This window comes from Dermacentor andersoni, chromosome 3 (assembly GCF_023375885.2).
Source record: "Dermacentor andersoni chromosome 3, qqDerAnde1_hic_scaffold, whole genome shotgun sequence".
NCBI lineage: Eukaryota > Metazoa > Arthropoda > Arachnida > Ixodida > Ixodidae > Dermacentor > Dermacentor andersoni.
Genome location: NC_092816.1, coordinates 233,611,532 through 233,626,953, shown reverse-complemented (window position 1 = coordinate 233,626,953; position 15,422 = coordinate 233,611,532). Strand labels below are relative to the sequence as shown.

Sequence of the window (15,422 nt, the reverse complement as noted above, 5' to 3'; positions counted from 1 at the left end):
TCAAACGTCTGACTAAGACATCCGAGCATACAAGTTAGCTCGGTCAGATAACCCTGCAGGCTGTGAGGCTGTCTTGTGGTAGAGAACTTCAGCCCAGTGGATCTTACATGGCTAAAAACTTCCTTTATTTATCCGTGAAAGGTGCCTTTCATCCCAATGGGTAACACAATATGGAATGATTCCTAAACGGCTCTGACCTCGTAGTTCCGCAATCTCACGTACGCAGGCGGCCGTGAACTCGACTAGGAAAACTAGGCGTTTCGACTACATCTAGAAGCACTTAAAATGAGAAGGGGCAATATAATGGTGTTCGCTTCTCTCACCCGAGAGACATGGTGTAGTGGATAAGCTGCACTGTCACATACATATACGTATATATACGCGGAAGCTTTCGCTCAATAACGAATCGGAAAACTCCGACACCGGATTTTCGGCTACGCGGAGCCCATAACGCTACTTGCGTTTAAAAAAGTAATCACGTGCACGATGCGCTCACTTACACCACAAAAGCAGGGCATCTAAGCAGGCAGGCTTCGGCAGCGCGCTTCGGAAGTTACTGAAAATAAAATGTTTGCCATGTTTTCAAATTCCTGCGGTCCACCGTTTTGTGAAGTTTCAAACAGGTGGCGATTCTTTAGCACTGAGCAAGCATGGAGCAATCACCTGCGCCGTCGTCCCTGAGCAATATGTGCACTTCCCGTCCTCCTGGTGTCCGCACCGAAGCCGTGACGTAGGCGCCAAGGAGAGGCCTCGCACCCCGCACCAGTTCCGCGTGCAACACGGCGGGCGGTAGGTGGGATGCAGCCCGCTTCAGGACACTGTTCCCGAGGAAAGTCCGCAGCTGGGTCACAGGGCCCAAACGCGATGGCCACGATGTTATGGACACCCGCGCCGGTGCTGCCAGGTGCACGGTCCACCAACCCGTCTGCCATCACGTGCGGAGAGAAAAGCGGAACTATGTGATGTCTGCACCACAGTCATTGAATGTGCCAGGCAAGCCACTAGTATATGGAAATGCAAGCAGAGGGATTATTCTTATAAAACGCATAGTCCCTTTTCGCTACAGGAGGCCCGATGTAACGTCTTACACGTTGTTCTGGACATCAGTTACTAACAATAAGTGTTTTCTCTATCGCTCTCTCTCTCCACTAGCGTTGTAAGTAAATCCATGCCATATTTCTTATAGAGTTTGTTTAGGTGCAAAAATGTGTCTTGGTGATGTTGACTTGGACATAACTGTATGCGTTTGATTACCATGTCTTCTATTCACACTATCCTTGAGTCACTGTGCGAACATTGTTCCGAGAGTATTAGCACGCTGTTTATGTATTGCATGCTATGTACGTATAATCTGCGTTCCTTATGTTTGCTGGTACGTTCTATCAGTATTCCCTGTCAAAAAGACAGCAGGCTCGTGCGACCTTGCTGTATCACAACCAAATTTACTATCGAAGCTGTGTATTTCGAGCAGTTGCAATAAGAATGTCAGTTGCCTGCAATGAAATCACATACTTTAACAGCGTAGCCCCTGTATGATTGGTTCGCTTGAAACTGTGCCCGCATGTGACGCTTTTCAACCCTTGTTACTCAACATTTTCAAAGACACATTCATCCACAGACATATCACTTTGTGCGAACGTTCGCCAACATGTTCATCCAATTTTCACTACATGTGATCCTGGTGGCGATTAGAGATCTCCCCGGACGGGGGGCTAAATCCTGCATCGTTCGCAGAACACACTCGTAACGCTCCGTACAGTTTGGATGCGTGATGTACTGCTAATGCCATTGTCCACACATTCTGCACTTCGTCTACACATTGCACATTACCAGCCCTTCATTTTAAACAAAAATAAAAAAGGCGCAGCTTCAGTTCGCTGAGGATACCGGGGAAACGTTCTACGAACCTCATATTACGCCTAAGAAGAAATGAACAAATGAGAGTTAAGTAATGATTTACAAAACTTAATTCACGCCTGGGACATTCATGTTTCATCTCAAATTGCACTTCGAATGTCTCTCCACCAAACGTAGGCTCGGTGTAGCGTAGAGCTATCTTGGTACACTGGTTAGCATAGGTGATAAGAAGGGTATGCCACCTTCAACAGTTATGTAAGGATTCTTTGCAAAGCAGTTTAATAGCACACGCATTTATGTACCGCCGGTTTAGCATGCATAAGTTATTGGAAAGACCGCAATTAACCCACGCACATTGAAGTTCGCCTAAGCCCTTCTGATTATATCGCCCTTACATTCCCTAAATATAAGCAAAGTGCCTTGTTTAGTTCACTGAACTCACAGCGCGAACATCTTTAACGCATGGAAATACCGAAAAAAAGAGAATTCAACAATTAATTGTAACGTTCACAACTAGGCCAGAGACATTACAATCCCGCCATTCATTCTACCTAAAATGCCCCACGTTTCTAATAAATATAGATTTTTAACGCACTGTTATTTCGAGACGGAAAACCGTAGCTTACATGGCAGCGTGATGTTTTCCAAGAGTTGATTACGAAATTTTCTGCTGAACCGTATATGAGGAAAATGCATTTCCTTTCGCACACGTATTTGCCATAGTGATCTGGTCCCTTTCGCTAAGTCTGATTTTGGTGGCACTTCCAGTTATGCCAAGGCTGCGTGCTAAATTTTGCGCCGCTCGTAAAAGCTAATCATATACGATGGGGAGCGCTCGAAAATGTATTTTATTTCACTGGCCACGATAACCACAAAAACTTCCCCTTATCTTCGCCAAATATGAACTTTGTGTAACCTTAAGTTCCCATGCGACACTGGGTGTGAAACCCAGCGTTAGATGGCCATGTAGCGTTTGCGAGCACTTGTAAAGGAATTTTTCATTAACTTATTCGATCCACATACAGTTAAGTTCGCACACAAGTTTGTCATTGTGTTGCATCCATGTTTGGTAAACGCAATCTTCGTGGCATTTTTATTCGTGCTAGTGCAGCAGGCTAAGTTTGTAGCCACCCGTAAAATACACTTCGCAATCTTATGCGTAATTTATTGCAAAGGACACGATTATTCCACATACTTCGAATTTTGCCTAACGTCTGCCCATATTATGCTTCTTAATTAAGCCAAATATAAAGGTCCCTTAAGGGGTTCACCGAGGACACGTAATAAATTAACGATGAACCTTGTAGCGAAATAAGGAAAAGAAACGAGGTTTCATTACTTATTAACGATCCTAATTAAGGTAGAACGATTAAAGTTTTGCGACGCATTGCAATTAAGATGTTGCCCGTTTCTACTAAATGTAAGCTTTGTGTAACCCAGAGTTCTCCCGGGACCATGGAAACGGTTACTGAAAACGGCTGCGTGACACTTTCCAGTAGTTGCTTGAGACACTCTTTTTTCAAAAGCTGTAGTTGAGTCACACGCTTTTAACTTGCACACACGTTCCTAACAGTAGTTAGCTTGATGTGTCGGTTATTATTGCGATAGTAAATATATGGACACTCTAGGCGATGTTTCGTTTAAAGTTTAAGGGCGATAAAACTGTCGCCCATGCTGTATGTGCGAGTGAGTGCCTGCAAAGGTGAGCAGACGATCGTGGCTCAATTTGGTGCGCGCAAGGGAGACCAGCGAAGAGGAAGCGCGTCGTCTCCGTCGCGCGCAACAAGCAACCGGGGCGAGGGGAGGTGGCGTGGTACCTCGGCAATCACTGCTAATGGGTTACGGCCGCGCGGTTTTTTTCTGGCTTTGTCTTGAAAGCGATCAGATTCGGGGGCATAGTCCAGGTGGGCCGATAGCTCGTAGCTTTGCTTGTGCTGTGTGTTAGCGCCACTCAATTTGCGTTGAAGCGATCGACAGGACGAAGGTCCCTTCGCTCGCTGCTACAGCCGCGCTTGCTCACTGCTGAGTTTGGCCGCGACCTTACGCGGTCATCGAGTGAGATGTGTTCATGCTTCCTTGTGCGCGGGTGACACCATGCTTGTTAATTTAGTTAATATTCCTACGTTTACAAGTTTATAGGGCCGATAAAACTACTATCCGTACTTATTGTGGCTATCTGCTAGTTTGCTATCGCAATGGATGCTTTGCCTTTCGGGCGAAACAGCGACTTTTTTTCGTTATGCCAAGGCTGCCTAATAAATTTTGCGCTACTCAATCATTTGCGGAGTAGCAGTCCTAGAGATAGCTCTTTTTGGACGGGGTAGGGGCCAACGTAACTAAAAAGGCGGAAGGGAACATTTATTTCCGGCAGAAAAAAAAAGAAAAAGAAAAGAATGCAGGGGTGATTCCAGACAAAGCATGCTTGGGTGTCCGGAGCAGACACAGTATTTATCAAACATAAACAAAGACGCCGCAATAGTCGCAGACAGCGATTTAATTTTTTAAGGGGAGTGAAAGGCAGAGAAGGAGAAAGAATTGGAGGACGCCTAAGCTTTGCCTTCAAGAGTGTAACGCCATAGCGTTATCGCGCCCCGTTCGCACCATCCACTCATTCGCTCGGCATGCTCTTGAGTCACACAAAGACGAAACGTGTGCCTGAGCAAGCGGAACGAACCAAAGAACTCGGTGTCTCGGAGGGAGAAACGATCTGCGCGAGCCAAACGTCGTGATCGGCACTGACAGCCGGGCCGCGACGCGCCATGAAGGCGGACGCGATCATGGGGCTGACGCCGCGATGGGATCGTCCTCTATCTCGCTTGGGAGCACCACGCAGACGCACGACTCCTCGCCAGCAGCACGGCACACATCGCAGGGGACGCTTTCCCACCGCACGCGCTACGGCGAAGCGATCACGTCAGAGGCGTCCCGCATCGGACGCTGCACCTAGGAATCGCGCTGTGATAGGAAAGAGGAGCCGCGTCGCGCGGGCGAGTGGCACGCCACCTGTCGGGGCAGCGCCGTACATTGTGAGGAGGGGGTCTTCTGTGTTTTCCGCAAGATGGCTCTGCGTGCGCGCCAAGCGCAGAAGAAATGTAGCTGAAACGTACTTCGCTACGCGTTTAACTGCGATTTCTGTAATTTACATGCTCATAATTAGCGATATATACGGCAGTATAACTTTCTATGGCACGTTTCTAAGGCGACACGGCATTCACTAGATGCGCTTTCGTCCCGCCGGTAATAAAAAAAAAATACTCATGGCTGAGTGGTAGCGTCTCCGTCTCACACTCCGTAGACGCTGGTTGGATTCCCACCCAGCACATCTTGCAAGCTGTTTTTATTTATGAATTGCCTTCCGCGATTTTTTGCTCATGGCCAACGCCGCCGACGACACCAGCTTTTCTGCGACACGTGTTCCTTAATGCTACGAGTTAAAAGCAATTTCTTCTGCAAAAAATGGAAGACAACAGATCTTTCCCTATAACTTGAGGCATACAAATAAGCAGCTGCATTACGAACTCATAGGGAGCGTAAATCATTGCTGCTCTTGTCGTTCATCAACATGCGTTGTGCACAAGCCATGTTGCTTCTCTATTTGAAACGATCTAGCGCAGTCTCGCGCATTACCTTGGACACTTTCGGTGAGCCTCTGCTAGCCGCCTTGAATTCCTACGTCGCTCAAGATATATTTGAATGAAACTCGAACCCATGGTTTTGTGTTTGCCGAGGGCTCTCTGTGGTCCTGATCACACTACACCCATCGCTAATAAATTACACTGGAGAATCAATGGCGTCAGCAAACCCAAGCAAGGCTACCCTCCGTGAACAACACAGGGGACAGAGAGAACCACAGTATATGAGCGCAAAGGCATAAATGCTATCAGCTCCGAGAGACATCAAAGCTTTCTGTCTGCCGCCACTTGCCGCTGGCTTGACCGTCTGCCACTAAGAAAGCTGCCGATATGTTTTGTAAGGGAACGACCAACCTTCAGGAAAAAAATTGGCAGTGGCTTAGCTGAGCTATGCCAGGATATACGTAGCGTAAAGGTGCGGTTATGTTTGGTTAATTTTCCAGTCTTTTGCGCCGACTGGCAGCGGCTCGACTCTCCTTAACCTCCATGTCGAGCGGGCTGCATCTCTCCGGCGCATTTATTCGCACGGTGCGCCCTGCTCGCGCACGCGCAGTGCCGCGCGGCGCCGCAATCGTAAAGGCGCGTTGTCCGACGTTATCGGCGCGCGCGCGAGCGTCGTTAGACGCCCTCGACGTCGGAGCGCGTTGGCCTGGTTGGGCGCGTCTGGTTACGTTGGCGGCGCCAGTGCGTCGAACCATGGGTCGAACTATCGGCGATATAGATCGTCTACCAGTCAATTCGGCACCCGGACCAGATGACATTTGCGCAAAATTGCTAAAACCTACAAACCCAGCTATATCACGTATCTTGGTAGCTATTTTTCCACACTCAGTCAATACAGGATGCGTGCCTGACGCCTGGATGTGTGCACGCGTCATTCCCATTTTTAAATCTGGTGGTCCCTCCTTAGTCTCAAACTACAGGCCCATATCATTAACAAGCATCTGTTGTAAATTACTAGAGCACATCATATCATCCACCGTCATGAAATTTCTATCAGATCAAAATTTCTGCGCTAGCAATCAGCATGGTTTCCTTCGTGGTCGTTCCTGTGAAACCCAACTGTTCAATTTGATAACTGACCTCCACGAAGCCGTTCATGGTGCACTAAAAATAGATGCTATGTTTATTGATTTTGCAAAAGCATTTGACAAAGTTCCGCACATCCGCTTATTTATGAAGCTAAGGAGTCTTAACATAAACAGTACGATCACAAATTGGATAGCAAATTTTTTAACCAACCGAAGTCAATCAGTCTACGTGAATGCGTACTCACCTTCACTTTCGCATGTAAAATCCGGTGTACCACAGTGTTCGGCCCTGGGTCCAATATTATTTCTGATCTATATTAACGACATAGGGAACACTTTATCTTCTATTATAAGGTTATTCGCAGACGACTGTATCATCTACAGACAAATTAGTAACGCAGGATACAAGAACTCATTACAGGTAGACCTCGAGAAACTCGCATTTTGGTGTTGCCAGTGGCAACTGGAAATTAACGTTTCTAAAACTAAGGCCATAACGTTCACGAGAACACATAATCCAGAATTGAGCTACTACACGATTCAGGCAATCCCTGTTGAGAAAGTATCCACATTTAAATATCTTGGAGTTCATTTATCCTCTGATTTATCTTGGAACGAGCACATTAATACCATAACCAGTAAGGCATCCAAAACACTCGGCTTCATTAAACGCAACTTATACTTAGCGAACTCTGCTACTAAGTTATTAGCATACACCACGCTTGTTCGTTCAAAGGTAGAGTGCGCATCCATTATTTGGAATCCGCATCAAACTAATCTGATCGAACAGCTCGAAGCAATACAAAATAAAACAGCAAGATATATCACAAAAATATACTCGCGAAACTACAATGTTACGGACATCAAGGAATTACTTTCATTGCCCTCTCTTCAAAACCGCCGACTAATAACATTGTTATCACATTTTCACGCGCTTTATCATACTAGATCCCCGTTCTGCGAATCTTGCATCAATGCAGCTCATAGTATTTTTCAGCGTTTTGATCACCCATTTAAAGTGCAACCCCTTTTTGCTCGCACTAATCTGTACCGTCATGCACCGTTACTTTTGGCGATATATCATTGGAATAAACTACCGAGGGGCATTGTATCTGCCATTAACCATAATGTTTTTGTTAACAAGTTGAAGGTTTTTCTAAATGCATGATTATTTCTGTGTTGAGAGCTTACTTGCGTATGTCATTCTTTCTGTATATAATTATGTCACTGTATATTACCAATGTTCTTTTTTTTTACACGTTTGTAATTGTAAATGCCCCCCCCCCCCCCCCTATGTAATGCCCGAATGGGCCTTTAGGGTATATGAATAAATAAATAAATATTGTTCTCGCCAACGGGACGTAACGTGTGCGCGCGTTCACGCTACGTCAGACTATATTTAGGCTTTAAATGCAGCAGCGGACGCACACGGCACCGTCGCGTCTGCGGAGACTGCGACGTCACACCTCTGGAATGCGCCGCAGTCGGCGGCGGCGAGGGCGACGCATGCGCAGTATGGCAGGCGCACACGCACCGAAGCTCGGCTCCAAGCCGCGTAGTGTAGCTTTACGCTACAAAACGCTCACCGCGAAAGCTGTCACGCGGCAGTCTCGTACCTGGTGAAAGTTCAGTGCGTGACAGATTTTTCACGGCGTGTGGCGTGCCGCAGGCGGAGGGGTCGATGAGAGCGACTGCTTCAGTCACGTGCGCACGAAGCCATCGGTCTCATCCGGACCCGCCGGACGACTTGTTTTGCAATCGCGTCGCTTGTGCCCCCGAAGGCATATAGTTTCACACAATAATTGCTGGAGGCAACTCTGGTGTCTAAGGGAGCGGCAATGGTCCTGACCGCATGGCAATTAGGGGAACTACATCAATTTTCGTAAACTTTATCCTTCTGGCTTTAAACCGCTTCGTAACTTTCTAAACTCTTTATTTTCAACAAATAATTGCGTAATAAATAATTAAATAAACATCATTATACTTGTCTCACGGCAGGATTCGAGCACAGAACCTCTAGCACAGAAGCCCTATATTGAAACCATTACACTATGGACGCATGCATTGACAAGCGACACAAAAATTGGAGGACGCTTAAGCTTCGCCTTCAAGAGTGGAACGCGACAGCGTTCCCGTCGACCCACCAAGGGGTATACGACAATGCGCTACGGCGCAGCGATCACTTACGAGGCGCCCTGCATCGGACTTTGCACCCACCAATCACGCGGTGAGCGTCGAGCAACGCAGCGTTCGGCGCGGCAACGAAACGTGCGCCTGAGCAAGCGGAACCGTTGTCAGATGAGAACAGGACTTGGCACCTTTGAAGGCGCCGCGCCCATGAGCTTTCGTGTACTCACCAACTCAGCATCATTCGATACATTGACCCCGGTTCCCCCCCTCAACCCGGGTTGACTGGGCGGGGGGCATTAGTTCGGGCCAATGGTCCTTCCCGGACAAGGGGGCTGTTGCGGTGCAGCAAGCGGAACGAACCAATAACTCGGTGTCTCGGAGCGTCGTGATCGGCACGGACAGTCGGGCGGCGACGCGCCTCGCACCGGTCCCCGCACAGCCCCAATGCTAAAGCCCCTTGATAATTTGAAAGTAGTGACACTCCTCCTCACAGCACTTTCCTCCTCGATTCTCCTCGCCCGCCGGCTGCGCACGGCGCGCTTTTCCTCCTGGGCTCCCGCGGACGGGCCGCAGGATTCTATGGAGTCGTGTTATCTTGGGCCAGTTACGCGCCCCAGTGTGGTGTAAATTTTTGAGAAATGCTAATAACAGCATCGATAATGCTGGAGGCAACGTTTATGAGGAGATTGGTTTTAAAGCCGTATGAACGGGGTATACCGATGTAAAGGGAGCTTTGAGGCGAGTTCTATGCTTCAGAAAGTTTTTCTGCTACATGATCAGATGCTTTACTTCGTCCGTCTGATCTAGTATTGCTTGTGACACATCCCTTTGTGTGTTGCTTAATAAGCGAAAGCCTTCGACCTCTGTTTCAAGGTCCAGTTGTGAGCTACAGAAAATATCACGTGCCGAAGGAAGGCGGGAAGCGAACCAAAGCATGTGCAGGCGCGTATAACAGATGATTCATGATTAACAAAGTAATGATTGATTAATGATTCGATTAAGATGAATTCTGGTGTATTAAGGAGGATTAAAGTCGATGAAGGTACATTAGGTTGAATGAACGTGAGTTAATGTGCGTAAAGAAGGACAAGGCTGGATTAAGGACGATGAAGGTTAATGAAGGTGCGTTGAGGTGCCTTATGGACGATTATAGGGGATTAGGATGGTTTAAAGTGCATGAAAAAGGATAATGGTGGATTAGGAAGGATTAAGGTGCATTAAGGAGGATTATGGTGGGCTAGGGCGAATTAAAGTGAATGAAGGAAGATTAGGGTGGACAAAGGTAGATGAATGTGGATTCGGGTGGATTAAGCTGAACTAAGGACGATTATAGTGGATTAGGGTTGAGTAAAGTGAATGAGGAAGCGTTAGGATTGATTAAGGAGGATTGAAGTGCATTAAGGAGGGTTAGAGTAGATTAAGGTCGATGAAGGTGGATTAGGGTGCATTAAAGAGGACCTTCGTGGATTATGATGGATTAAAGGGAATGAAGGAGGATTAATGTCGATGAATGCGGATTTGGTGGATTGATGTGCATTAGGAGGATTATGGTAGACTAATCGGTCTTAATACTCAATGAACACTAATTCACCTTAGTCCACCCTAATCCACCTTAATGCTCCTTCATCCAACTTATTCCAGCTTAATACTCTCAATCCACTTTAATACAACCTAATCAACCTACATCGCCCCTAATGCAACTTAGCCTGCCCTATACGGTCCTAATCTTCCTTTATCAACCCTAATCCAACCTGATCCTCCTTAATCCTTTTTCAAGCGCCTTAATTCAACTTAATCCCGCTTAATAGTCCCAATTGATTGACGGTTTTGATTCCTGCAGTTTTCCTGTAACATCAGGTGTGCCTCAAGGAAGTGTTCCGGGACCCTTGCTGTTTCTTTTATATATAAATGACATTGTCTCCGTAATTACTCCTAGAACTCAAATTAGGTTATTTGCAGATTATGTTGTCTTATTTCGTGAAATCAGAGGTGTACATGATGAGGTTGAGTTGAATTCTAATCTCATTAATGTACCTAAGTGGTGCACCGATTTTGGCATGACTGTTAACACCGATAAAACTGTTTATCTTTGTGTAACGCTTAAGAAAACTCCTCTAAAATATATTTATAACCTGACGTCTCTTCCTTTGAAACAGGTTACCAGTTACAAGTATCTAGGAGTGACAATCACTAATAACCTCTCTTGGAATCGGCACACTGATAACATTTGCTCTTCAGCTTTCCGCAAACTTTGTTTCTTAAGACATAAACTTCGTAATTCCCGTCCTAATGTCAAACTTCTTAGTTATTTCACATTCATTCGACCTAAGCTTGAATATTGCTCTATTGTTTGGGATCCTTATACTAAGCTTAACATTGAGAAGTTAGAAAGGATTCAGCGAAAAGCTGTCAGGTTTGTCTATTCCAAATTCAGGTATACTGATTCTCCTTCTGAGCACATGAAAGCTAATAACATTGAGCTACTTGAATTGAGAAAAAAAATGTCGTTTGAATTTTTAAAACTTACTTCTTAACGGTAAAATGGCTATTGATCAGACGCAGTTTCTTTCCCCTTTGGCCACAAGACTTACGCGACATTACGAAACATACTTTCTAACCCCTTACTTCGCAAGAAGAGACATTTATAAGTTTTCCTTTTTTCCGCGTTCTGTGTCCGACTGGAATAGCCTAACAGAACCTTATGACGCACTATATGACTAGATGTCTATGTCTTTTTGTGTTCTTTCCTCTGGTACTACCATGCTTCTTTTCTTGTTGTTGTTTTCCTTTTGTGTAAAACAGATATTCTGTAAATTGTGTTGCCCGTCCTGTTTGGACCAGATTGATCTGCAGTATGTATTAAATAAATAAATAAATAAATAAATCAACCTTAATACACCCTTATCCACCTCTATCAAACCTAATCTAGCTCCATAGTCCCTAATCCACCTTAATCTACCCTAATCTATCCTAATTGGTCCTAATCCTCCTTTTCAACCCTAATTCACCTTAATCCACATTAATCGACCCTAATCTTCCTTTATCCACATTAATCCTCCCTAATCATTGTTCATGCACCCTAATCCACCCTAATCGGTCTTAACACCCTTTCATCAACCCTTCACCTTAATCCATCATAATCTGCCTTAATCCTCCTCCACCCACCTTAATCATTATTCATACATCTTAATCCTTCTTAATGCACTCTAATCAACCTTAATCCTCCCTAATACACCTTATGTCAATCACTAATGATTCATTAGTTAACTTTGGTAATCATTCTCTTATACAGGGGTGGATATGCTTTGGGTCACCTCTGGCCTCCCTTGGGTCAAGTGATACTTCCAGTTTATAACGCGACCTTGAAACATAGAGATCTAAAGGCTTTCGCCTTAAAAAAACACTCAATTAATGACTAGCTAAGGCGCATCACCTGCAATACCACGGGTATACTTGCCACAAATTTTTTCAGGGCGCAAAGCACAATCTATAATGCTGCACTTCCGACTGAATAACAACAGTTAGCGACGTGCGAGGTGATAGAGCCGCTACAGAATATTGAGCATACTGAGGACAACCGCAACAAAAACGCTGGTGAGCAGGCCGGAAGAATGAAAATAAAAATGCTGCATTACGGGAAGCTTTGCTACGAGATAAAAGAAAGAAGCTGGGCTGCTGTGGCGTAGAGGTAGAACACCCGCCCCGCGTGCAAGAGGTCTGTGGCTCGAATCCCGGTGCCGGCAATTCTCCACCGGAATAAAAAAAAAGAAAAATCCGCGAGTTGATAAAATTGCATAAACAGGCCTGGAGTGTGGCCTGATCCCGGTGACCCGAACCAGTAACGCACTCCCTCCCCAGAGCAGGATTGGCCGCCCTGGTGCAGCACTTTGCCACAACCTCCTATATGAACACAACAATCAAACCCCGGCCCTAAGTCCCCAGCAGCGGCGAAGCAACTGACCACGGCGGCGGTCAGATCTGCGACGCAGCAGAGGGTGCTAAGAATCCCTGGCTCCGGACAGGCCGCCATAGGAATATGAACCTGGCAACGTTTAACGCTGGGACGTTATCTAGTGAGGCGAGTCTAGCAGTGCTATTGGAGGAATTAGAGGGCAGCAAATGGGATATAATAGGGCTCAGTGAAGTTGGGACGCCAAAAGAAGCATATACAGTGCTAGAAAGTGGGCAAGTCCTGTGCTACCGGGGCTTAGCGGAGAGACGAGAACTAGGAGTCGGATTCCTGATTAATAAGAATACAGCTGGTAACATACAGGTAACTAGACCTGAGGAGGGAACGAAAGCAACTGGTACATAAGAAGCCGATCAATGAGTTAGCGGTAAGAGGGAAAATAGAGGAATTCCCGATCAAGCTATAGAACAGGTATTCGGCTTTAACTGAGGAAGAGGACCTTAGTGTTGAAGCAATGAACGACAATCTTGTGGGCATCATTAAGAAGTGTGCAAAAGAAGTCGGTGGTAACTCCGTTAGGCAGGATACCAGTAAATTATCGCAGGAGACCAAAGATCTGATTAAGAAACGCCAATGTATGAAAGCCTCTAACCCTACAGCTAGAATAGAGCTGGCAGAACTTACGAAGTTAATCAACAAGCGTAAGACAGCTGACATAAGGAAGTATAATATAGATACAATTGAACATGCTCTGAGGAACGGAGGAAGGCTAAAAGCAGTGAAGAAGAAACTAGGAATCAGCAAGAATCAGATGTATGCGTTAAGAGACAAAGCCGGCAATCTCATTACTAACATGGATGAGACAGTTCAAGTGGCTCAGGAGTTCTATAGAGATTGATACAGTACCAGTGGCACCCACGACAATAATGGAAGAGAACATAGTCTAGAGGAATTCGAAATCCCACAGGTAAGGTCGGAAGAAGTAAAGAAAGCCTTAGGAGATATGCAAAGGGGGAAGGCAGCTGGGGAGGATCAGGTAACAGCAGATTTGTTGAAGGATGGTGGGCAGATTGTTATAGAGAAACTGGCCACCCTGTATACGCAATGCCTCATGACGTCGAGCGTACCGAAATCTTGGAAGAACGCTAACATAATCCTAATCCATAAGAAAGGGGACCCCAAAGACTTGAAAAATTATAGACCGATCAGCTTACTGTCAGTCGCCTACAAACTATTTACTAAGGTAATCGCAAATAGAATCAGGAACACCTCAGACTTCTGTCAAACAAAGGACCAGACAGAATTCCGTAAAGCGTACTCAACAATAGACCATATTCACACTATCAATCAGGTGATAGAGAAATGTGCGGAATACAACCAACGTTTATATATAGCTTTCATTGATTACGAGAAAGCGTTTGATTCTGTCAAACCCTCAGCAGTCATGGAGGCATAACGGAATCAGGGTGTAGACGAGCCGTATGTAAAAATACTGAAAGATATCCATAGCGGCTGCACAGCCACCGTAGTCCTCCATAACGAAAGCAACAAAATCCCAATAAAGAAAGGCGTTAGGCCGGGAGATAGGATCTCTCCAATGCTATCACTGCGTGTTTACAGGAGGTATGCAGAGACCTGGATTGGGAAGAATTGGGGATAAAAGTTAATGGAGAATACCTTAGTAACTTGCGATTCGCTGATGATATTGCCTTGCTTAGTAACTCAGGAGACAAACTGCAATGCATGCTCACTGACCTGGAGAGGCAAAGCCGAAGGGTGGGTCTAAAAATTAATCTGCAGAAAACTAAAGTACTGTTTAACAGTCTCGGAAGAAAACAGCAGTTTACGATAGGTAGCGAGGCATAGGAAGTGGTAAGGGAATATATCTACTTAGGGCAGGTAGTGACCGCGGAACCGGATCATGAGGTTGAAATAATCAGAACAATGAGAATGGGCTGGGGTGCCTTTGGCAGACATTCCCAGATTATGAACCGCAGGCTGCCATTATCCCTCAAGAGAAAAGTGTATAATAGCTGTGTCTTACCAGTACTCAACTACGGGGCAGAAACCTGGAGGCTTAGGAAAAGGGTTCTACTTAAATTGAGGACGACGCAACGAGCTATGGAAAGAAGAATGATGGATGTAACGTTAAGCGATAAGAAAAGAGCTGACTGGGTGAGGGAACAAAGCCGAGTTAATGACATCTTAGTTGAAATTAAGAAAAAGAAATGGGCATGGGCAGGACATGCAATGAGGAGCGAAGATAACCGATGGTTCTAAGGGTTACGGACTCGATTCCAATGGAAGGGAAGCGTAGCAGGGGGCGGCAGAAAGTTAAATGGGCGGATGAGATTAAGAAGTTTGCAGGGACGACATGGCCACAATTAGTAGATGACCGGGGTTGTTGGAGAAGTATGGGAGAGGCCTTTGACCTGCAGTGGGCGTAACCAGGCTGATGATGATGATGATGAGGAAAGAAAGACGCCTCAGCTCGCAAACAGCGCTGTTCTTTGTCGGAACAAAGTTCTTTCGGCCAATTTCATGCAGCCACTGCCTCCTGCGCAAGCCGTCACGCTTTCCTTGTGGTATCATAAAAACGACATAACCATCTTCAGGCTTCTTGATGCAGTTATATGCGCAACAGCCCGGCATAGCGCTAGCAAATAGAGCAGGAAACACAGCGTACAACGACCGCTACGCCGAGCTAAAGCGCCGAGCCAGCCGTGCTCAGGAGGAAAATGGCGCGAACGAAAAAGAAAACACAAACAAAACTCAAGATCCGCGTGTTTTCAAGAGCAACGGCAGGGAGACCAATCGTCGTGCAGAAAAACGGGGGCAAAACTGGTTGCCGCCGGGGAAGCG

The 15,422-nt window shown here is 46.0% G+C and overlaps 1 protein-coding gene across 1 annotated transcript in view; it reads right to left on the bottom strand.

Annotated features, from left to right (window-relative positions):
- The window catches only part of LOC126535878 (calcium-activated chloride channel regulator 2-like), a 252,859-nt gene that overhangs the window by 31,533 nt on the left and 205,904 nt on the right, over positions 1-15,422 (bottom strand). Inside the window, exon 10 of the mRNA XM_072287019.1 lies at positions 664-925. Within this exon, the coding sequence (XP_072143120.1) occupies positions 664-925 (262 nt within the window). The remainder of the gene's footprint in view (positions 1-663; positions 926-15,422) is intronic.